Below are 23,475 nucleotides of genomic sequence, written 5' to 3' on the forward strand. Positions count from 1 at the left end.
AAAGATAGCTTCTCAAAGCACCCCTATGACATGAGATGAGCTATTCGACAATATTGAGCACAAAGTGTCATTGCTATTTTACCGTGTTAGGAAGAAAGAAAAGAAAACTTGACACTTCAAAAATCTTTGATATAAGAAAAAAATATGCCATGAACACATAACTATTATATTTGGCCTGAAAAATATGTTCTTCCAAATAATTGAATGCCATATTTGTGTTATGTCTTCACGCTTGGATAATCAGGAGGCATTTTTTACTGTAATGTAAATTTTGATTACCGCCAAAGTAATACCTTGGTCACATTTGCTCTACGGCCGCCGTACGGCGAGTCGAAAACAGCCGTTTTAACATTTTTTTTGTCCAACTACATATAGGTGGTTTGAATTAAAATTAATAAAACGGCTGTTCTCGACTCGCCGTACGGCCGCCGTATAGCAAATGTGACCAAGGTATTATGACTACTTCTTCTTCTTCGTCTTCTTCTTCTCCTTTTTTCTTCTACTTTTCAAGTTTTTCTTCAGTGGTTTTTTCCTCGTTCTCTTTCTCTTAACTGTCATTTACCTCCCCCCCTATGAACATGCATGGCATGTTCATCGGAAGGGGAGGGGGGATACTCGACTACAATTATTTGAATATTTAGGTATAAACTGTATAGAATATGTAAATTTTGTAGGTCTATAGCCTTTACAGGATTAATATTGTATTTCCTGTGTTACAGGTATAAACTTTATATAATATAAAAAATATGTAGACCTATCGAGGAATCACATGAAAACTAGACCAAAGTGTGGAAAATCGAATGCCATAACGCGAGTCAATAAATTTAAGAAATTTAATTCCTTTCGGGAATTTTTTTTAAAGAACAAGAAATATACCCTTCTCATTATTTGATCGACATTATGTTAAATTACGCCTTATTGTATACATTAACCCATAAAAGGTTTACCAATTAACCTCATTCCTAGTGTGGTGGCGTGCCCCCCCCCCCGCCTTGCAAATATTTTAGGCTGTTGCAATTGTTGATTTCATCTCTAAACACTCAAACCTTTGTAAGATCATGGATGCTATAGTAGGATCCATGGTAAGATCAATCTTTATTTATTTGCCTTTTATATAATTGTGTTTGGAAAAGGGGTCTTGAAGATAGCAATAGACATGATAGAAGTAAGTGAAAACAGGCGAGAGTGGGTTGAGTGGCCTGGTGCCCCTGGCCTGGTGAGTATGAATATCGATCACCTCACACAGCTATTTGTGTGAAGTCTTAGGATCCCGAGCTCGTGGAGTTGCAGTAGGTTCATGAATTCATCGCCCATGGCGTGGGAGGTACTAAAATGCTCTTCATCGAAGTAATGATAGGGAACGTTTCTCATGGCCTCAGAGCGGAACTCGTTTGGAAATGGCCAGAAGCCGTACAGATGAAGCTCGTCACATACCGTTAAGGCAAAGTTTGTTACATAAAAACCTGAATAAGAGAAAATAAGCAAGAAAAAAATATTCAGCCATGATTACCATAATCATCAACACCATAAAATTACTATAAAACGGAGCAATTCGACTCCGTGATAAAGGACCCATGTATTGCTCTCGAAATACGGCTTATGGGCATTTTGTCAAACCTGATACAGGTTCCACATATATATGTTAAACTCATTTTTCATGCAATCGCAGATCAAGAGGACCCCCTCTTTTTCGAATATTTTATTTACAAAATTCAAAACATAACATAAGCAATAATTATTAGGAAAAAATAACGATCTATAAACGACAAAGAGAAGTATACAATTAAATACAATGTAATAATATACTAGACAGCTTGTCATCTTTTATATATCCCTTTCTTTGTCTCTCTTTCAAATGAGAACACATTTGTGTGTGGGTGAGGGTGTGTGGGTGTGTATTTGAGTTTTGTCAGACGTGCGTCAATCAGATATGATTATTTACGTCTGGGACCGACCTTTAACGTCACCATCCGAAAGACGTGACCAGGGTTCGAACCTATGTCTTTCTTTTAAATAAGGAAAACTGAAAATATTCTTTAAAACTCAAGTGAATTTCTCTCCATAGTTAATTTATATACTCAAGAGGCAATGGATAAAACTCAATCTAAATCAGTTGTGTCCATCGTTGAGATCAAAATGTGTACTGCGTGCCACGTTGTAGTGGCTCCTTGTAATTACACCCGGTAATTATGGACCTATACCATATACCAACTACAGTCGTGACAGTAGAGCCAGGCAGGCGGCCCGGAGTTCGTAATTCCAGATTACAGGAATCAATCGGATTTCCGCCCTCATTGGTAGACAAGGGAGATCCAGGCACGAACAAAAACCTGAATGAATAGGCTTATTTATTGCCCTTTTCAGGGGAAGGCACACTTCTGATTTAATGGCATTTTTACATTACAAGTTTTAATTGTGCCTCTCAAAAGGGGGACACGGGGCCGGCTGTAAAACCACCCCCCCCCCCCCCTCCGTGGTTGATGAGCTAAATGAAAAGAGAGGATTGAGAGGGATAGAGAAGGAAAAGGAGAGAGAGAGAGAGAGAGGGAGAGAGAGGGAGAGGGGAGGCATAAACATGATGGATAAGAGAGAATACCTACCTGTTGATATAATCTTAGTGACATTACGGTCTTTCCAGAATTGCCAGATTGCTTTAAAGTGTTCCGGGTGACCGACCACAAACTGATTTTCAGAATTGTTGTAGAAGAAAGAAGCGTTAAGACATATATCCGTGTACCTATGGCTGCTTAAACATGGAAACCATAGATACCCGGAATATTCTTTCATTTGATGAAGAAATTCCGAGAGGTTGCTTTCATTGGCAAGGCCACCAAATCTGTGATGAGGAAGATATGGTGATTATCATATTAATGGAGAGGAAAATCGATGATAATTATTCTCTGTACTAGCATCATTGCTATGATTTCCATCAGGATTATTATTTCATTGCAAATATGCTTATTATCTTTATAATATTCATCATCATCATCATCATCATCATCATCATCATCAAAAGCACCACCACGGCACCACCATCATCATCACCACCACCATCAGCACCATCATCACCACCATCATTATTATCACCATCTTTATCGTCATCATTGGTATTGCTATCCTCACCTGTATCAATATGAATATGAACATGTCTTTAAAGTTATTTATTTTGTACTACGTCTGTAGAAAATTGTGATCCTAGTAATACAATGACAGATCCACGATATCGTAGGGGATGTGTTAAAAATAGGCCCATTTTTTCTTCCAAAAATAGAACAGTTGTAAAAAAATATAAACCTTGTCAACCCCATACACAATAATCCTGGTACAGCTCACTATTCAAACACGCCAAAGGGGAGCGGAGGTATGAGGGCATATTGGTATTCAATTTCAATTTATTTGCTCATAAAAATCCATACAAAAAACATACATATACAAAGTATCATATTCACAAAATAGAAAAAAAAAATAGAAATAAACATTGGATTGAATATGAGAGGGACAGCAAGAAAGGAACATATATCAATGAAGCATTACGCATTTAAAACACTGTTTTAAACTGTATACAAAGCTGTTAACGATACATTCTATATGAACCTTATACAGCAGTTCAACAAGTGCTGAAATCTTGAAGAGCAATGTTTAAAAAAAAGGGGTCTTCTCCACCAGTTTTAGGTCGTTTCCTACCCCCCCCAAAAAAAAAAAAAAAAAAAAAAAATTGACAAGCAAAAAAAGTCTTTAAAAAAATGGGGGGGGGGGTGAACCCCTGTAACCACCCCCTGCGTACGCTACTGGTAAGGTTTATGCATGTATGTATTATGACTTTTGTATACACTTTCAAACACCGTTCTAACTGTGTAATTTTGTTCACAAAAAATCACTCCAGAGAAATGTGAAAACAGGTCTGACCTATCAACATGTCATTAAAATTATATTTCCATAAACGCATTTAGGTATTGTTTTGACCTCTGGAAATGACCTCTGAATCATCAAACTACTATCTGTAACGTGACAACCCAACTTAATATCATAAACTGAAGTTGACATTTGAACGCGGATAATAAAGCAGACAATACTTTTATCTACAGCCAAAGATATTAAATTACCAGTCGATATTTTCGGACAAAAGCTGTTGAACTTTAGAAAAGAATCAGGCAAATGCCACACTTGTAATTTTCGGGGTGGGGTCGATATATAAGTCTTGTATTATTTCTATTTCTTCGAATTATTATTAATTAATTTGTCAACTAAAAATTGGTTTGATATTAGACCAGGCGGATATTGAACAGCCTAAATAGTGAAAAACGTAACCTGAAATAAAACAAAATGGTAAATCAGCTGAATTGCAATTAGACCAAACTGTTCAGTAGACGAAATGATTGTAGACGAACTAGGGTTGTACTACGACATAGAATGGACAAGAGACGAAACAAATGTATACCATTTACGACACCTTATGGGTTAAAAACAGGATTTATTTTAATTAAAGAAACCAAAGATAAAGTATGCACCTCATTCACACTAAGAAAATAATAAGTGTTAGGATCAAGCGCTGATAAAAAAATAATCAATAGATAACAATTGAATTGGGGGAAAAACCATGAAAACATTATTATCATCATTGTTATTTATAACTATGTATTGAAAGATGTGTGATATTGTGTTTTATTGTAGCACTTAAGGAAAAAAATAGTGTTAAATTTATGAGTTGTCAAGGTATTCATCAATTTTTAAAGACATCAACTTCTATTTGTTATTTGTACTTTATTTTGTATATGAATTGAAGTTCTCAATAAAAAAAAGAGGTGCCGTGGCCGAGTGGTCTAAGACACCTGACTAGACAAGCATGAAAAATGAAGGTTCGGGGTTCGATCCGGCACTTATGCCCGTAAGCAAATCCTTTAATAAACAGTGCTCTTTTATCCTACATTAAAATAGATGAATATGCTCTACGTATTCTTGGTAACTATAGGTGCACACTTTTGTTTTAAATCATTAATGTAAAAAAAAACGCTGAGGTGTTCATTATAATGCTAGCACTTAGTGGAAGTCATATGAATATGTATGTCATAAGATTAAATATTTATATATATATATACATGTATACCATGTATACAGTGCGTATAAAAAAAAGTTTACACTTTGAAAAAGCGCTGGGAATTGAAAAATATACATGTGGGTAATTTTTTCACATATAATCTTAGGTTTGGGTCTCATCTATCCAATAAAAGTAAAAGTTTTAACAGAATGTTACACTTGAGTGAGCACTGTCCATTTTTTTAAAGCTCGCAGAAATCTGTTTGCGCAGAAATGCTAGTTAGCTGTGTCAAGGGGAAAGGGCGAAATCAAATTTAACCTGCGAAACAGTTCTCATACATTTCTCTTGCACTTTTAGTCAATTGAGATAAAAACAGATACATTCAAGCATTTTGTAACAATTTTGCCACCCAAATTGAAATTTCAACACTTAGTAAGCACAACCTTTACCCTTTTGTGCCAGCTGGATCTGAGGACATAACTAAATCTGAACAAAGGATTATATCAGACATCTCCAGCATTTTTTCACTAAGTTTTTATAATTTAAGGTGGGTTTACATTTCATTTTTTATTTAATACTTGTTTCTCTACACCTTTTCCAAGCTTGACAATGATTAACAAAATGAAAGTCAAGCCTAAGCCATTTCATGTAAATCACAGCTCAGTGTAAAGCAAATATCGTCACGATGGCCTCGGTGTGTGGGGGAGTGGGGTGGGGCGCAATGTTTTGGGTAAGGAAACAAGATAAAAGGGTAAAAGATATCTTCAAATCAATTTTATTAGCTAATTCAACGTGTTCTTCGTGATTAAGGTCTACTTTTATTCGCATAACTATTTTAAAGTTCTGCGCAAATCATTTTCACTAACTTTTCAAAAGTAAGTGGTGCTCACTCAAGCGGAAATATTTTTCGACAGTTATATCGTCATTTGCTGTAACAATGTTAAAATGGGGAAAAATCTTCAGGATATTACAAATGTATAATTTTACAGGATTTTTTCCAAGAGTAAACTTTTTTGATACGCACTTATATATATATATATATATATGTATATAAACAGATAAACATGATAAAGTGAAACAGACGTATCAAATAGGATATTGTTTTTATGTACCATTTTCAACTTGCATTTAATTAAATTTTTAAAAAAGTTTTATACACAGCATCACGGGTGGTATGCCATGGGGTTGTGTGTGAGTGACAGCTGTTCGGTTGTTCTTTCTATTCTTGTTCATGACGCATCAAATGATTCATTTTTTGGTAGATTTGTAATTGAATCATAATACAAAAAAAACAAATACAGTATCGCACTTTTCAAAATGATATCATAATGCATTAAACAACTAAATTGGGGGATAAAATGGAAATATTTCATAATGTCAAATATAAACAAAATAAATGGTTGGACCAGATGGCAATTTAACCTAATTGAAAGTAGACAAAGTTGATTCAGCTAGCTAGATGGTGCTTATATACGGTCTAAAATTAGACAATCTGCTAGTAGACCAATTAGGTTTACCTATAATCTTAGAATGGAATGTTCTGCCAGAACAAATGAGTGCAGCTATGATGACAATTACACCGTTCTGATACAGAAAACTTTCATCACTTTGGGATGATAACTTAAGTAAAGTTTAAGCTTCAGCCGACCTTAAAATTGTCTGGGGCGGACTTTCGTCCACTCCTATCGCATAGGGACTTTCTCAAGCCAATTGATCAGTCACACAGTATAATAATAATAATAATAATAATAATAATGATAATAATAATTATTATAATAATAATAATGATAATAATAATAATATGATAATGATAATAATGATGATAATAATAATGATAATTATATAATAATAATATAATAATAGTAATAATAGTAATAATAATAATATAGTAATGAAAATAATAAAAATAATATTGATTATAATAATAATAAAGCAGTTCTTGTATAGCGCATATCACATTTTGTCATAACGTCCCTATGCGCTTCCAAAGTACTTGCAATTGATATAATTTCCCTGACTTTAGCTCCGTAGCCTTTTACAGCGCGGTGACATTTCAAGGAATAATATCCTACCAGGTACTCATTCATCTCACCTGGGTTGTGGATGAATTTCTTGCTGAAGGGAATTATGACATGGCTGGGATTCGAACCCACAACCCTCTGTTATAAAGTCAGAAGACTAATCCACATGGGCCACAACGCTCCACAACATATATGCTGACTGCGGTATGTACATCAAATCACTGGACCAAAGATGGATTCAGTACTGGATTAATCATTTTAATCCACACTGATTCCGTTCACCTTGCTTTTTCAGAGTGTCAAGGTCAATAACTTGGGCATCATCCCATCCAATAATGTGACATGTATTGAGGGTGTGCTCTACTGCAGCTGAATGGATGGATGTTCAATCTGAGGGCTCTTTCAATCAGAAATCTACCTGTTTCTCCAACATGACAATTGTCACAATCTGTGCAGGTGATCTTGTAGACAATAGACCTGTCTCCTTTTGGAAATTGGTCTTTTGGATTGACTAACCTGCTTCTAAAAGTGTTCGGGCTTTCGAAAGCAACGGTAATATCCTTGTCTTGGAACGCTCGTATCAAACGAGAGGATAATAGCTATTGACAAAAGGAATGACTACCCGATTGTAGACTTCTTTTTTTTTCCTTGGGAAACTAGGTTTAATTCTGGTTTTGTCTTTTGCTCTAGGCCTTAACCATACTGGGTAACCACATGACATAACACCTTATTACTATGATCGAATTCACCTTTTATTCACTGTGGATAAAATGATTATTCCAGTATATAATAGAGACTCTGGATATCAACCTGGGCGTTGTGGCGTGCGCCTGTATTTCAAGCTATGTAGGGAAGTTACAATTTGATGCAGAAGTTCGAGGTTCGAGCCCCGGTCTCGTTTTTCGGATGGTGACGTTAAAGGTCGGTCCCAGACGTAAATAATCATATCTAATTGATATACGTCTGACAAAACTCAAATACACACACACACACCCTCACACACACTCAATTGTCATTCCATCTTTGATCAATAGACGCGGAGGTAAAGACCGCAGGCAGCATACTGTGTGTGACTGATCAATTGGCTTTAGAAAGTCCATAGGCGCCGATAGGAGTGGACGAATTAAAGCTCGCCCCAGATAATTGTAAGGCGAGTTGAAACTTAAACATTATTTAATTAAGCCATCTGTTAGTAGACCTGTGGATACAAAGCAATCCATTAAACTAAGATTTCCTTGTATTATGTGGGGTGAGGGAGGTAGGGGCCCGGGGTAGGGGTTTGCAAAGCCAATACCCAATGCCTTCATGACTTTTATAATAATCGAGAATTATGGACTGCTTTTGGTGAAGCTTTTTTATCAGTAATGTAAAATACTTTACCTTTTAAAGAAAATACTAGGATTAAATGTTGTGAAGTTGCTCTTAAAGCCGGCATCTTCGTTGTGATTCTGTAACGGAGCCGCATTACACCTGATTAACCACAAGAAGAAAGATGGTAGGATGGGGGGGGGGGGCAAGAAAAAGGGGAAAGAAAGAAAACGGGAATAAAAAGTGAAAGGGGAGGGGAGAAAGTAGATTTGCATTATTTTATGTCTACTTCCAAAGTATGAAAATAATAGCTGGTTTAATATTTTGACTTCCCTTGGTAATGATGTCATCAATCAGTAAATCTGGAAAGAATTTAGAGTTAACATTTACCAGAAGGAACATTTTACACAAACTTTAATTTTTAAAAAATGGTGAAATTCACTAAAAACAAGCGAATGTCTCACTCAATCTGATGAATCTTATTCACTCCCTTCTAGTAAATCATTCGTCATTAACATGATCAAGAAAACAAGACTGGTCATGATTCATGATACTGGTATTAAGCTGTAACTGTCTTTGCTTCGTAAATCAGTGTGTTGTTATGTAATATTGTCGACCGAGTAATCAAAACAATAAAATTGTTGGTACATTTTAACTAAAATTAATTAAATAGTAATGACATTTACATATCTTTCTATTTTTACCTTTTTATTTTCTCTGTTATGTTTTTATTGTAAACTCACCTTGTTAGTCTTCGGACCTTTTGATGAGTATTGTTGATTAAAACCAATTTAAAATTGAATTTGAAAACATTGGTTGTAAATCTTTACCATTTCTTTTGGTTTGGTAAAATAATAATCACCAACCCATTGGTTATATTGACCAGTACATTGTTATACGTATAAAGTTTGGATTATATTCAGTATCGATCAGTACATGTTTATTTACTTTCTAATTTATCTTATTAGTCTAAAATGGATTATATCAGTAACCAATAAAATAAAAACACTCACCTAAATACAAAGTCTGTATCATCTATTTCTTCTCCACATGAATTGTTCAGTAACGATCCGCTGTTTCCAACTAAACTGCACTTTTTGAATCTTTTATGTCGAAACGGTGAGTTCTATGAATGAGGAAACGATACAGCAATAAGAAAGATTTTATCATCGAGATATAATTTTTTTAAATCATGAAAACGGAGAGGTGACAAATTGTAAATGAATTCAACAATATATTTTGTAAAATATTTATCAGTCCTGGATATACCTCGCGTGAATATCAACATGTGTTTACGGTTTTTTTTATGACGTATTCGCGCGCTAAAAAATGTACACTTCATCACTGAATATTGATTAATGATGGTAAAGGTTTTATTAGGACTCAATGATAAAACGTAATTTTGCGAGGGTAAAGTGACCTCAATATGACTATTCTATTAAAAAAACGAGTTATAATTGTAAAGTAATGTGCAAACAAGGGATCTCTTTTCAATACTCCTCCTTTTTCATGTTGTTTTTCTTTTTCGTTTTTTTCTCTCCCCCATTCTTTATTTATTTTTCTTTTTTGATGACTTGTAGAGGTTAATCACCCCATGGTATTCAGGCATTGTCAGATGTCAATCTTTCTGTCAATTTAGTTCTCAAAGTACAAATGTTTAACTTATAAACAATGGCAAATAAAGACAATGTAATTGGGTAGAAGATCCCATCTTGGAGATAGAAATAAATCGATTTGAAATACAGACCTAAATACTTCATATCTTTTACAAATATAATTTTTGAAAAATACAAATTAACTAACATGTGGAAATGAATTATACACCGACTCGTTCATGATAAAATGAGTGCCGTTGTTAAATTCGTGTCTCTGGGTTTTTGAAGTGATGTAAAATCGTAATACACTGTTGGCGTTTGTATTCGTCTGAGTGGCAACGATCATGTTCGGGCGCCTTCTTGGTTCGTACAACAACTCCTCTCTGAAATGAAATATATTAATGAACAACAAATAGTTATAGAAGTATCATTACAAAGATAAATGAGATAAAAATACCTTTTCCCCAAAACGCACCATAATATAACAATATTTTGAAGGCTGAATGTTTTCCTTACATTTTTGACGTCTAAATATCCCCTACCTGATTCGTTTATCAAAATTATGCTAATTTATTTTTTTATACCTTTATATTCATAATGAGTATGATTATTATTGCTTCTTTGCATGACTTGTATCGTTGTATCACCCTTTGCCCTATACATGTATACGTCACACGCACTTCACATAAGTACAGCATTTACACACCGAGTGCTCAGTCCAACATGCCTCTCTCTAGACGTTGAGGGGGTGTAACTGCTTTGACATGTAGTCGAGATTGGACATTCGGAAGACGTCGAGAGGAATGTTGGTTTATTTTTTATCTTATTTTTGTTTTGTTTTCATTTTACAATATTCGTGATATTTCAAGACTGGTTTTACCCAATGTTATTAAGAAAACATTGTATTTTTTAAGCAAACAATGCAATTGTCATGTTTCTTTTATACTTTATAGACACCCAAAGTTCGTGAATATCATGGCTGTAATAATATCACTGACATTTAATGATCTGGGAATGCCGATGGGCGTTGAAATGCAAACCAATTTCAAAATAGTATTTGAAAAGCAAGAAATATAATTAGATTTCAACCATAAAAATGACAGGTGCCAAGAAATCATAATACTGTTACAAAAATCCATTGCAAATCTTAAAGAATGTAGTACACTGTATAATTCATGATCAAAAGAAGCAAAAATAAGAGCATTATACTATTGGAATATAACACGAATAACTTGGTGAATAAATGCAATGCATTAGGCTTCATGTCATTATGCCGAATAATATATTTATTTATTTCTTCTTTCTTTTTCCTTTTACCATGTCTTGGTCCTTCATTATGTGTTTGTTCCCCACACTCCAATCTCACGAGACACTGTTAGCAGAACACATTTACGCTTTCGGTATAAAGGATAATCTAATTGCATGTAACTATAGTAACGAGTAGTCGAAGTATTTGTACAATTCAATGTAAATGTGCAAAGAATAAGCATCATCGCTACGTTCGTTATTGAAATAATATTTTGCTTTCTTTTTCCAATGAGAAATTACTCGTAGGTTTTACACTGAGGAAGATTTTTAACCAAATGGTATATGTGCCGAGTTTTCGGATCGTGGCATTGTCATAAGGATTACAAAGAAAAATCAATGTGAGTGGTTTATAATGGACCAATGCCTAAACATGTAGACATTAATCAGATGTCTTGATAGATCATGGATTATAAAAAAATGTATAATTTATCAAGTTAACCTCACACACAGCACGTCCCCCCCCCGTTAATTGCATATTATTCATTGTTTTCATAATGATCCACTCCCCTTATCTCACTCTCAACCCCTTTCTCTCTCTCACTCTCTCTCTCCATGTCTCTCTCCTCCTTACTCTCTTACCCCCTATCTCTCACCTCACTCTCTATGCCATCTCCCTCACACTTTCTCACCCTTTAGCTATCTATCCTATCCTATCTATCTCTATCTATCTATCTATCTTTCTTTCATCTATCTATCTACATGATCTATCTATCTATCATCTATCTATCTATCTTTCATCTATCTATCTACATGATCTATCTATCTATCATCAATCTATCTATCTATCATCTATCTATCTATCTATCAATTTTGGTTTCCGTCTTTAAAACAGTATTCTGTACAAATTAACATTTGAAAGGAGAACATACACCCATGCACGGCTGATATTTGATATGTATTTGAAAACCTAGATTTTATTCAATAATCTGTTGCAATCCTGGGTACAGACGCCAGCCCAAGAACAAGGTCAAACCTTGATCAATATCTATAGGCCAAAAAAAGGATTGGCGGCAACTAAGCACTTCGTGAATAATAAGTACTTTCTCTTAAGCCCCCACCCCCCCCCCCCTCCCCAAACAAACAAAAGAGAAAGAAATCGACATGGTATGATGATATATTCTTTAAATGAATATGATGATTTTAAAGCTACATTTCTAAAAACTCATTAAAAATTCATGTGTTTTTATTAGAGCTAACGTCCGTTGTAGGGGAGGGCGGTATTCGTTTTAGTTCAATACGATTACTATACGACACTACTTAATGTATTGCGTATTATGTTTATATTTTGTTCTTAAGAACTCACATAAAATCTCAATAGGTCTTCGACTGAAAGATCTTTAATCACTAAAGTTACTTCTGATTTGAAAGTAAATTCGTTTTATTTCCCCCCATTTCAATATAGTTTATGGGAAAATCGGAGTTTAACTTTAAAAATATTTTGAATTGGTGAACGACAAGTTGATGATATTCGTTGAGTCATAGATTTGTAATATATATGTATCATTTCCATTTATTTTAAAGTTATTGCAATAACTATTTATCGTTATTTGAAATGTTATTTACATGTAGTTATACAACTTGGTAGAAATACAACTTACTTGTTTAGTGAAAATACATTGGAAAATTGAATGTCAATCCAGTATAGAAGGATATTATGGAAGTGATCAAATAGCGCGGGAAGAAATCTTGCTTGGTTAGTATACAGATCGATTGTTTCGAAGTCATTGGTCAAACGACAGTTAGTCAGGAAAGTACTGTGTAAAGGTTGCCGATCAGGAGGATCCAGATTTACTTATTTTACAATCCTGTCGAGGCATGTTCATTGATAATTGCTATTTTATAGGAAGGAATATTTATATATCTATGTTTTTCGGATATGTCATCTATAAAGCACTAATGATTATCAAAAGATTGTTTCGTATTTTCCCGCTAGGTTCAAAGACGCCTACTACTTCCGGGCATGTTATGTAATAGTCAATGTGTGTCGTGTAGCTATCGATTCAAGTTTTTGCATTCATTCCATTTCTCTTGGAGTTGCCAAATTAGATGAATATATTTATATCAATGTTTAGTTTTAATGCAGTGTGTAGCTCAAGGTCAGAAAAATTCAAGTAGTCTTTTACAAATAACTTGTGCTATTATCGATTAAATTCAATATTAGGGGGTGTCAAAGAGAAGAAAAAAAATTGGCCACAAAGAGGGAGACTCTCAATCCATTTCTCTAAATGGGAAAACTTAAACATTAGGCCATTAATTGGAGCCCAGAGCCAGTTCTCTGACCATCGGATAGGGGATGGGGGTGTTTTAGGGAGGGTCGGGGGTAGGGTCCAGGGCTGAGTTCTTTGTTGAGATTGAAAGTATCTGAGTGAAGAGGCCCGAGGCGATGTTTTTTTTAACCAAAATATGCTGATTGCTTCAATACGTTTAGGTTTTATTAATGATTTATTTTTGTGTATTTGGAAAATCTCTTTTTAAGTTAATATTTGACACTGGAAAGAAATTGAATATGTTGAATTTATTGTAGAAGTTTTTTTATAATTATGCATTGGAAGATGTCTGACATTGTGTTTTATTGTAACACCTAAAGGGGAATCCAACCCAAATAAAAACTTGTTTTTATAAGGAAAAGAAAAATCAGACAAGTTGATAGGTGAAAGTTTGAACAATATTGGACAAACAACAAGAAAGTTATGAATTTTTAAAAGTTCTAAATATTGGTAATCACTATACCCATGGAGACTTCTAATTGGCCGCATATGGGATGTCATAGTGATGTAAGGCAAGAACTACTCTTCCATGTACTCCAATACATATTATGGCTAAAATGTCATTTTTCCCAAAAGTTTATTTCAAATTATATTTTTCTTTCATGAGGACACAAAACAATATACTACCTGGGTTATATTTAGATTACTGCCCCAGGGGAATGGGTACTTAGGAGAAAACCACAAATCCCTGATAATAAAGTACATGGCCTATGGGAAAGTTGTCCTTGCCCCTTGTCATAATTTACTTACCCAATTTGAAATCTACATAGTATTAGTGATCTCAATTTTAAAGCAGCTATAACTTTCTTCTTGGTTGTCCGATTTCTTTCAAACTTTTACAATTCTGTTTAATTTATTTTTCTCCTTCCCAACACAAAATTTTTTTGGCCAGGGCTGGATTCTCCTTTAAGGGGGGAAAATGTTGTAAAATTTATGAGTTGTCAAGGTATTTATCAATTTGTAAAGACATCATGCAAACTTCGTTTTGTTATATGTATTTTATTTTGTATATGAATTGAAGTTGTCAATAAAAACTACTTAATACCAATTTTTTTTTCGCCTGTTCGTTTGTAGATTTTAAAATAAATGCTGAAGTATTGCATAATTCATTCGTTGTACATAGACATTGGTGCATCGTTCATTTATTTAGGATTTCGAATCGAACTGTATGTTCTTTGGTGGCTGGAACTACATCTGGAATATGAAAGAGTTCTGGGTTTTCTACGTAGGTACATATATTTGTAGATTGTTCCTCTCATTTATATTTAACTACTATGTTTATTCATGTATTATAATACTTTTGATATATTGAATAGCGTTTATTATTGAATATGCATTTTAGAGTCGATGATATAATAATAACCTTAGTACAACATGCTTGATATATTCGATTAGTATTAACGATAGTAATGATTGTAAAATAAATATTGGAGTATTAGATATATTTGATTCATTCAATTGGTGTTACAATCGATTATACAATATGAAATTGCTCTTTTTGATATAAATATCTAAAGGATACTATGGTATATATAGTTAGCAAGTTGTTCACACATGTGTATGTTATTGTTTATTCTAGATTGGAGTGTTGAATAAAGGAAGCTGGCATATTGAATGCAACTTAAGCTGTTATTTCTCCAACATGCTGTAATGATACTCTGAACTATATCTGTTTATACTAATGTGATTTCTTGTTGTTTAAATTTCTGCATTGCAGAAAGGTTTTCTTCTTATATATTCATCATACAAGTGTTGTGCTCAAGTAGGAAATTGAATTCCGCTCACAACCCTACAACTCATTGTGTCATGTCCTTGCGTTCGGGTGGTGACTTTCCTGACAAAAAAATGAGAATACTACAAAAGCTTCAAAAGAAAAAGAATTTGCGATCAAGAAACTATTCTATCCTTTCAGTCCAGACCAAACAGCCAAAGCGCATTTCTATTCCATATACAAATTACTCCACAAACTTTTTTTTACAAAAATATAAATAACACCGTGCCGCATAGTATTAAAGTTGTTATATTATTAAAATTGGCATGTAATGTAAGCGGACAAGGCCAATCGATAAGGAGTGAAATTATTTGCAAACAATGTTGTTGTTGTTGTTGAATATGATGGCGCTCTTCAATCTCTCCAGATTATACGCGCCAGTCACTTTCGTAAGTAGGACGTCGTCGGCAAAGGCGATCCATACGACGTTAAACCATTGGTGACGATTATATGACATATTAATATAGATTAGTCACTCATCCACCTATTATATTAGTAGGTCCTACAAGATTAAACATCTTCGAGGAATAACACTTCAATACAAATAGAGAAATTAAATATCGCGCGTGCTAAATGATTGTTCGTGAAAAGGGCACACCAGCTAACCAATCGGCTACTAGTTATATATTTATAGAATTTCTTAAAATATTCGTCAAATAACAAATCAAATGTGAAATCACATACAATTCCACGTCCTTCTTATTCTTTTGTCTTGTCTTTGCTAAGTTTCTTATTAATAAGAATTATAAATCCTTCTTTCATGTCTTGTGTTTGAAAAGAAAAAAAAAGACACACACCTAACTGTAAAAACGGTTAGTGGTATATATAAAATATAGTAGTTCCAGTGTATAATTGGGATTAATTAACAATTGTTTAAGATTCGGGTCATTCATCTTAAGTTTATTCAACATAATGCGTCTCTCCTTTACATATTTTGAACAAAATAAAACATAATGTTCAATAGTCTAAAATTCTTTGCACACCTCACAGAGGCCGGAAGAGTGCTGATGTTTAATTTGAAACATACAATAGTTTAATTTGCACTTACCTACTGTGATTTGATGAAGGAGGCATTCCTCTTTCCGAGAAAAACCTTTTCTTTATGCCTGCTTAAAAACATTATCATGTATAGCATATGAAAATCTACCATTTCTAGACGCATTCCAATCTGCTTGCCAGACACTTTTATAAAATGTCATGCGTGAGCATGTGAGTTCATTTATAGTGTTTGGTAAAACGATGTATACAAAATTTGTCGAGGTGATTAGGATGAGATGTGAACTAAAGGGGGCGTTGTGACCTTGGATTGACTTATCTCAGGTAGATATGAAAACACTCTCGAGACATGCAGTGTAGGCGTTAAGTGCATTAAATCCTCTCAATATTCACAAGATTGAATGTAAATAGACGATTGGAAAGGATGGAGATGGGTAAAATAAAAGGTATCCCAAGACAATGAAGGGATAATGGATGGATGGTTACAACACCACATGAAATCGGCAGATGGCTAAGTGAAGTGATCATATCATAATATTTTTTTTTCAGAAATTGTTCTTATTAAACATCAAAGTAGAAATTAGCTGTCCATTTAGTCGAAATATGTCATATTTTACTTCAGGCAAACAGCATCCCCTATGAGAAGAATCTATACACGTAGGAAGATGAAAAAAGACGATGTAAAGCAATGAGAATGACCAGACGGGATAAGCGCTATAGAATATTCGAGAAAAAAAACTAGTTGAATTTTAAATGCCCTTGCCATGTCCGATATTTGATAGGGCTAGTTATAAAGTGTGAACACCATTTCTTTCATCTAAACGCTATCTGCAAGTAAAGTGTCTTACGAATGTCGGATGTAAAGGCCCATTTATTTGCATTATCTCGCCTGTTATAGGCCTGCTAGATTTGGGAGACGATTATATTGGCATGAATGTATAGCAGGTGAATGAGCAGAAGTGCAGTGCATGCCGGGAATGGAATCAGGGAAGTAAGTCAACAATGCGGCCTTTACAGCACGGCAATGTAAAACGTCTAGAATCATAATTATATATGACCGGCAGTTTAAAAGATAAGAGGCTCCGTCGATGAATAAATTTCATGAAACCAATATTTGCCTGATTTTATAAATGCAAAACTTTTCTTTGATTTCTATAAACTGCAATATTAAGAAAAAGAAATAGTGGACTTAAGAAATTTGGACAGTGATCACAAGCTTCTACACGTAAACAGCATTGCTATGTCTATAGATACCTCTTACTATTCACATCTAGTGCTCCTGCGTATATTGATTTCTTCTTGTGATTAGCCTATATATATTTCCTTGATTCGCCTTAATTTCTCAAACAGAGCTAGGATCTTCGATAACACTTCACTGCAGAATTGACCCACTTTACGCCCAAGTCATGTGGGAATATGTACGCCTAGCGTGCCTTAAGAGTGAGGCTTCCTAAACAAGACGAGAGTATATGAGAGAGATATATCGGGAGGTTTTTTTTAACCTTTCATTGACTCTGAAATACAGGTAATTCACCAATTAATAAACGAGTTCTGATTAAAAAGAAAAATTAACCATTGAAATATAAAAATAATATAATATAGGTTTTTGATTGATAATAATTATTTATTTAATTTCAAGTTCAACAATAGAATTAATTACAAAATAAAGCGAAATATACTGCAACACAATAATATGAAATGAAATAGGAACCTTATAAATCATCGTTTGTTGATTGGGATTACCTGAATAAAATTATGTATAGAGTATATTGTTAACAGGATAAAAATATTTTAAAATCAGTTACAGACACATATGGGGTTTATAATGCTGCAAAAGATTAAATCATAGAATATCATTCTCTATTTGCTCTCTCCTATAACATCATACAAGCCGTATTGAAAGAAGCATATAAGAATTTACATGTAATGGCATGCGATAAACTTCTTTTTTATTCTGTGGTGTTATTTCCCCCTTAAAGATGACCCTGCACTCTAAGATCAAAATACAGTTCCGTTTAACATAATGAGTAATGCTACAGATAGACCACAATCGTACAATTGTAATTGTGCACCTTTCTGCCTTGAGAGCTACACCTACAAAGCTCCTAAAGCAGATAGGTGCAATGTTACACATTCGATTTTGAAATGGGCAACGAACTTTTATCATTTCCCCCTGTAGACAGACATCCAATCATTCCATTCATAAAATACACCTCTCCAATTATTTTCGTAAATCTCGCCCAACTCGATCTATTCACATCGCTATTATCTGGTAACCATTTCCTATAGTTACTCCAAGTATACATCTAATATATTTTGATTTCAAACTTTATGTCCTTAAGATAATATCTTAAGGACATAAAGTATGAAATAAAAATATATTTGTCATATAAGGTGTTGTGAATACAAGATAAATGGAGAACAGATTCACACTTCAATTAGCTGAAAATGAACTCTTATTATTTACGCTCTATAAACATTATCAAAACTTGCATTTAATCAAAAGGTTGCATCACTTACGTTGCACCATGTGCATCACCCCACCCCCTCCCTTAACGGAAAAACGAAGACTATTATGGATTGTACTCTGTATAGTTTCATTTAAATTAAAAGTATTGATTAACATTTGTTGATTTTTTTTTTACTTTTAATCTAGGCCGCAAGATCCCATTCTTACCTGTATCTGATATATCTTCTTGAAATTATGCCCTGAAAATTATCAGCCGAAAATCACTATTCACTGCTTCAGTAAAGAGCAAAATAAATTGACCGGAAACACCATCCCGATTGTATTACATATACTATAAGTGTTAATATTAGACCCTCCAAGAAAAAAAAGAGAACGATGATTTTCATTTTTCAGTCACAGATCATTCCGAAAGGGTCTGCAAAAATTTGATATTTTTCTTCCGGGATTTGTTTTTAATCCATACGAAAAATATTGAATATAACGTCATAGTAGTGTAATGGTGACCTATATGACTTTATAATAAAAAAAGATACTTAATTACTGGCCGAGATCACGGAATCACCTGCATTTCCGTTTCTTGCTTGAGAAAATAATGAACTGTACCGCAATGAATCTTATGGTGTGCAGGTTTCCAGAGTTGACGGGCTTAATCATCTTAAAAAATCAGATTCAAATATCACGAGAATCTAAGGAATAGTGGCATTTACTATCATCTATCAAACTTGTCTCGGTTCCCCCGACATGTTTCAAATACAGGAAATGCTTGTGTCAAAGAAGTCGGACTTTTTAAAGTACTTACACTTGTCCTTTCCATTGGGTAAGTGATGAGCGAGCTTTGATTTCCTACCAAGGCATGCTCCTGATAGCCCAGAAAGGGATAATATTTCGAATTTACTAGATCGGAAAGCGAACCAAAACAGGTAGCGTGAAGTCCCGTATCATGTAGGGAGATCTATGTCACCCGGCGGCCCCCAAGGGGAGTTCGCTTTCCACCATTACGCGCGAAAAATTCCCGTCGGACATCTGATCAGGTGCGCGAGATATGACGTTACGTTGAGGGAGAGGGCGAGGGATATCTGCCCCAGAAGAAGGAATGAAAAAGTATTTAAAAGAAACACATGAAATGATAATGAAAGGAAGAGGCAATAAAATAGAGTCCTCCAGTATTTTATGTATGTGGTTTATTTTGTTCGTTCTTTTTTATGTATTTGACTCTTCCTCTTCTTCTTCTTCTCCTCCTCCTCCTCCTTCTTCTTCCTCTTCTACTCCGCGCCAATGAAACCAGATGTTACTTGACACGACTCCTCCTGGATTCGAACCAACGATCACTTATTCTGGAGGCGGCACTTTAACCACTGAGCTAGAATGCAATATTGACGTGTATTGATTTTGATATTCTCCTTCTTCGCCTTCTTTCAACCTTACCTCCCCACCCCCTCTCTTTCCGCTATGTCTTATATGTCCCACTTAATCTCTTTTTTTCTCCTTCTTCATTAATTTACACTTTTCTCTTCTGATTTACGCTCTCAATCTTTGGAATACGATCTATCCAATATACCCCCGCCCCCATCACGTGACAGAACCATAATAAGCCACTGTGCTATTGCATGGCATCTCGCATGACTGCTTGTGTACCATCTCATGCTACACAAAAGCAAAGTTCGTCTATTATGTATAGCAGTGGCGTAACAGGCGGGGGGCAGGGGGGGGGCAAGCTGCCCCCCCCCCCCTGGCGGAGCTCACCGGGAAAATAATAAAAAAACGGGAAAAAGAAAAACAGGGGGGAAGAAAGGGAAAGGGAAAGGAAAGAAAAAAAGAGGAAAGGGGAAAAAGGAAAGGGGAAGGGGAAAAGGAAAGAGAAAGGGAAAAGAAAAGAAAAGAAAAGAAAACTAAAAAAAAACATCAAAAGGGAAAACGGGAAAAGGAAGGAAAGAAGAACAACTGAGAAAAAATAATTCTCCCCGATATAGAAATACATTAGATTAGCATGATCAGTAATACAGGGAAATAAATTAAAGATGACAAAAAGGCAAACAAAAGCGGGAAATGAAGGCAGAATGGAATTAGCCAAAATCTAAATTGGAAAACAAAGAAAAGGGACAAGATAACGTCGTACACTACCGGGCTGCCGAGGATTTAAGATAACGAGCGGGAAGAAAGATGGATGGTATATATAGCATAATTTCGTATGAAAGTCTATCATAAACTTGCTAAATCTCCAAAGCTACCGGGGGCTCTGTCCAAGAGTCAAGACCCCGTGCAGTGGGGGCTCTTCATCTGTAACCTTTAATGGGTTCTATAGCGGGCCCCGATACGGACCCTTCCTGCATTAAGCTTTGCGTTGAAGCACTGGCGTACGGGGGGGGGGGTGGTTCCACAGCCAAGGGCCGGAAAAGAAAATAAAGGAGGCAGCGAAATGACATGAATGAAAAAATATATGACATGATATTTGCTATGATGTAAAAATCTATCACATAATTAGAATTTCATTTTAACAGGCCATTTTTCTTTCTGGCTCGCTTCGCTCGCTGGTGACTTTTTACAAATTTTCTCACATTTGCTATGGTGTGCCCCTCACAATTATTTGGATGATTACGATACACAACTGCATTGAATTTATGTGTTGTGTGAAAGCTATACAAATACACACGCAATTTGATTAAAATAAGTGGCCATCTGTTAAGGTTTAAAATGGCTTTAATATCAAGAGGTTCCGGGACTCTGCCCTGGACCCCACCCATAAAGCACTGCTATATGGATGAGTTTGGACCAAGGCCCCAAAAATTCTACAACCAAAGGAAAGTGTATTATATATTTCTGACTATCACGTTGAAATCTATCTTCATGTTAGATTCTCATGAAAAGGTGATTTTTTCATCTCGCTCGCTTCGCTCTCTCGGGCGTACAAAAAAAAAGAGAGAAAAAAGGAAAAGAGAGGAGGGTGAAATATGACATCATCTTTTTAACATTATGTCAAAATCTATCACAAAATTTGATTTTTGCAATAAAAATGTCAAATTTTTTTGCTCGCTCTCTTCGCTCGCTCGCATTTATATACACAACAAAAAAGTAAGTCCCCCCTTAAACAAACATCAATAATTTCCGAACCAATGCGAGTTTTTAATATATTTTTTCATGAGCGTGTAGATAATGTTATAAGCTACCCTCTAAGTAATTGTTATGGACGTATTTTACGTCATGCGTCAGTGAGCACGGTCAGAAGGCAAAAATGTCACTTTTCAAAAGTCACAAGCCAAATATCATGACTTTGATTCCATTTTATTGGAACTAATTCCACATTCTCATCATGAAAAATAGTCAGAAGGCTTGTAAAAGGTACTTTCTAAAAGACGATACAACTTTTTTGGCAAAATTTTACGGTTGAATAAACACAAGTCCAAATTTGCTCTAATTTGATTTGTTACCCATTTCTAGAAATAAAAATGATAGAATATGATGACAGTTATTTTTGGGAAGAGTATCTTCAACAATATTCATCGTTTCACGGTTCAATGAACATTTATTGAAAACAAAAAATACGATTTTCAAATATCATAGGCAAGTATTGTTTCATTTTGGTAACTAAAAATGATATTTTCTCAACTTTTTCGTTATGTTCATGACCAATTAACATGCTTCAATGATTCAAAGGCGTTTAATTAAACATTCACGCTTGAATGAACATGTGGAATGTGATTAGCTCTTTTTTACGTTATTGGAAAAAATGCAATTTGTAACTATGGATATCTGTCACAAACCTCCTTGCATAGTTCATTTGATTTGATTTTTATGAAAATCCCGATGTTTAATGCATCAGTGAGCACACAATATTCGAAAATTATGCAAATGAGAAGAAAGTTCAAGGCCTTGGCCCCACTCTGTGCCGTATCGAATGGTTATTTTGGTGTGCACGCCTTTTGGATAGAGTTACTCTGAAGCCATGTGCGAAGTTTCATGAAATAACTGTTGGCAGAAGTAACAAAAACCGTCCATGAAACAAACCCTCATTTCATATTTGTTAAAATTTTGACTTCCTCTCTGATAGACTTGTGTACATTATGGGTGCATATTTATAAGAATAACTAACCCCTTATTCAATATGGTGGAACTTTTTTTCAAGGCTGTCTTTAGCAATGCCATTTGGCAGTAATGTTTATCAACCTATGGGCAGAATTCTGTGCAAAAATGGAATCGATTTGTTTATTAGTGGATGAGTGAGCACGCATGAAAGTGGGAAAATTGGTAGTTTCAATGTCACAGACTCATTTTAAAGGGTAATAAAGTGAATATTGGGGGCAAATTCGGTTTCAAATGTGACTTTAATTGCTGTTGTTTTTATCATCCATCATTTCCATCACCACACATTTTCCGAACTTTAAACATTTTCATGGTTGAGTGAGCACATTCGAAAACTTCGGAATAAATTCAATTCAATTTCAATTCAATTTTATTGACCATTAAAAAGACATCAAAATATTACAAAAGTAACATGATACAAACAAACTAATTCAAAATATAACAGGTTACAAATTACTTAATGGTCAGGACCCCTAAGAAGCAAGACTGCTTATAGCCGGGGCCCTACAAATATACAAATAACATAAATGGTAAAAAAGGTTATAAATAAACACACACACACACTTCCACACATCATCACACAATGCAAAAACACAGGAGATAGAATAGAAGATAAGACAAGATAAA

At 34.7% G+C, this 23,475-nt stretch overlaps 1 protein-coding gene across 1 annotated transcript; it reads right to left on the reverse strand.

Annotated features, from left to right (window-relative positions):
* Nucleotides 1-499: 499 nt before the first annotated feature.
* Nucleotides 500-11,834, reverse strand: LOC129272185 (CMP-N-acetylneuraminate-poly-alpha-2,8-sialyltransferase-like). The gene is made up of 5 exons (XM_054909413.2): nucleotides 10,168-11,834; nucleotides 9,378-9,490; nucleotides 8,437-8,526; nucleotides 2,601-2,836; nucleotides 500-1,463 (listed from the first exon to the last, which is right to left on the reverse strand). The coding sequence occupies exons 1-5, from the start codon at nucleotides 10,303-10,305 to the stop codon at nucleotides 1,234-1,236; spliced, it is 807 nt and encodes a 268-aa protein (XP_054765388.2). The 5' UTR covers nucleotides 10,306-11,834; the 3' UTR covers nucleotides 500-1,233.
* Nucleotides 11,835-23,475: the final 11,641 nt, after the last annotated feature.

Source organism: Lytechinus pictus, chromosome 11 (assembly GCF_037042905.1).
Source record: "Lytechinus pictus isolate F3 Inbred chromosome 11, Lp3.0, whole genome shotgun sequence".
Taxonomy (NCBI): domain Eukaryota; kingdom Metazoa; phylum Echinodermata; class Echinoidea; order Temnopleuroida; family Toxopneustidae; genus Lytechinus; species Lytechinus pictus.

Coding starts and splice junctions, on each gene's coding strand:
- LOC129272185 (XM_054909413.2), bottom strand. CDS start 10,305: ATGATCGTTGCCACTCAGACGAATACAAACGCCAACAGTGTATTACGA. Junction 9,491..10,167: donor TGTATAATTCATTTCCACAT/GTTAGTTAATTT, acceptor CCTCATTCATAG/AACTCACCGTTTCGACATAA. Junction 2,837..8,436: donor CCTAGTATTTTCTTTAAAAG/GTAAAGTATTTT, acceptor TCCTCATCACAG/ATTTGGTGGCCTTGCCAATG.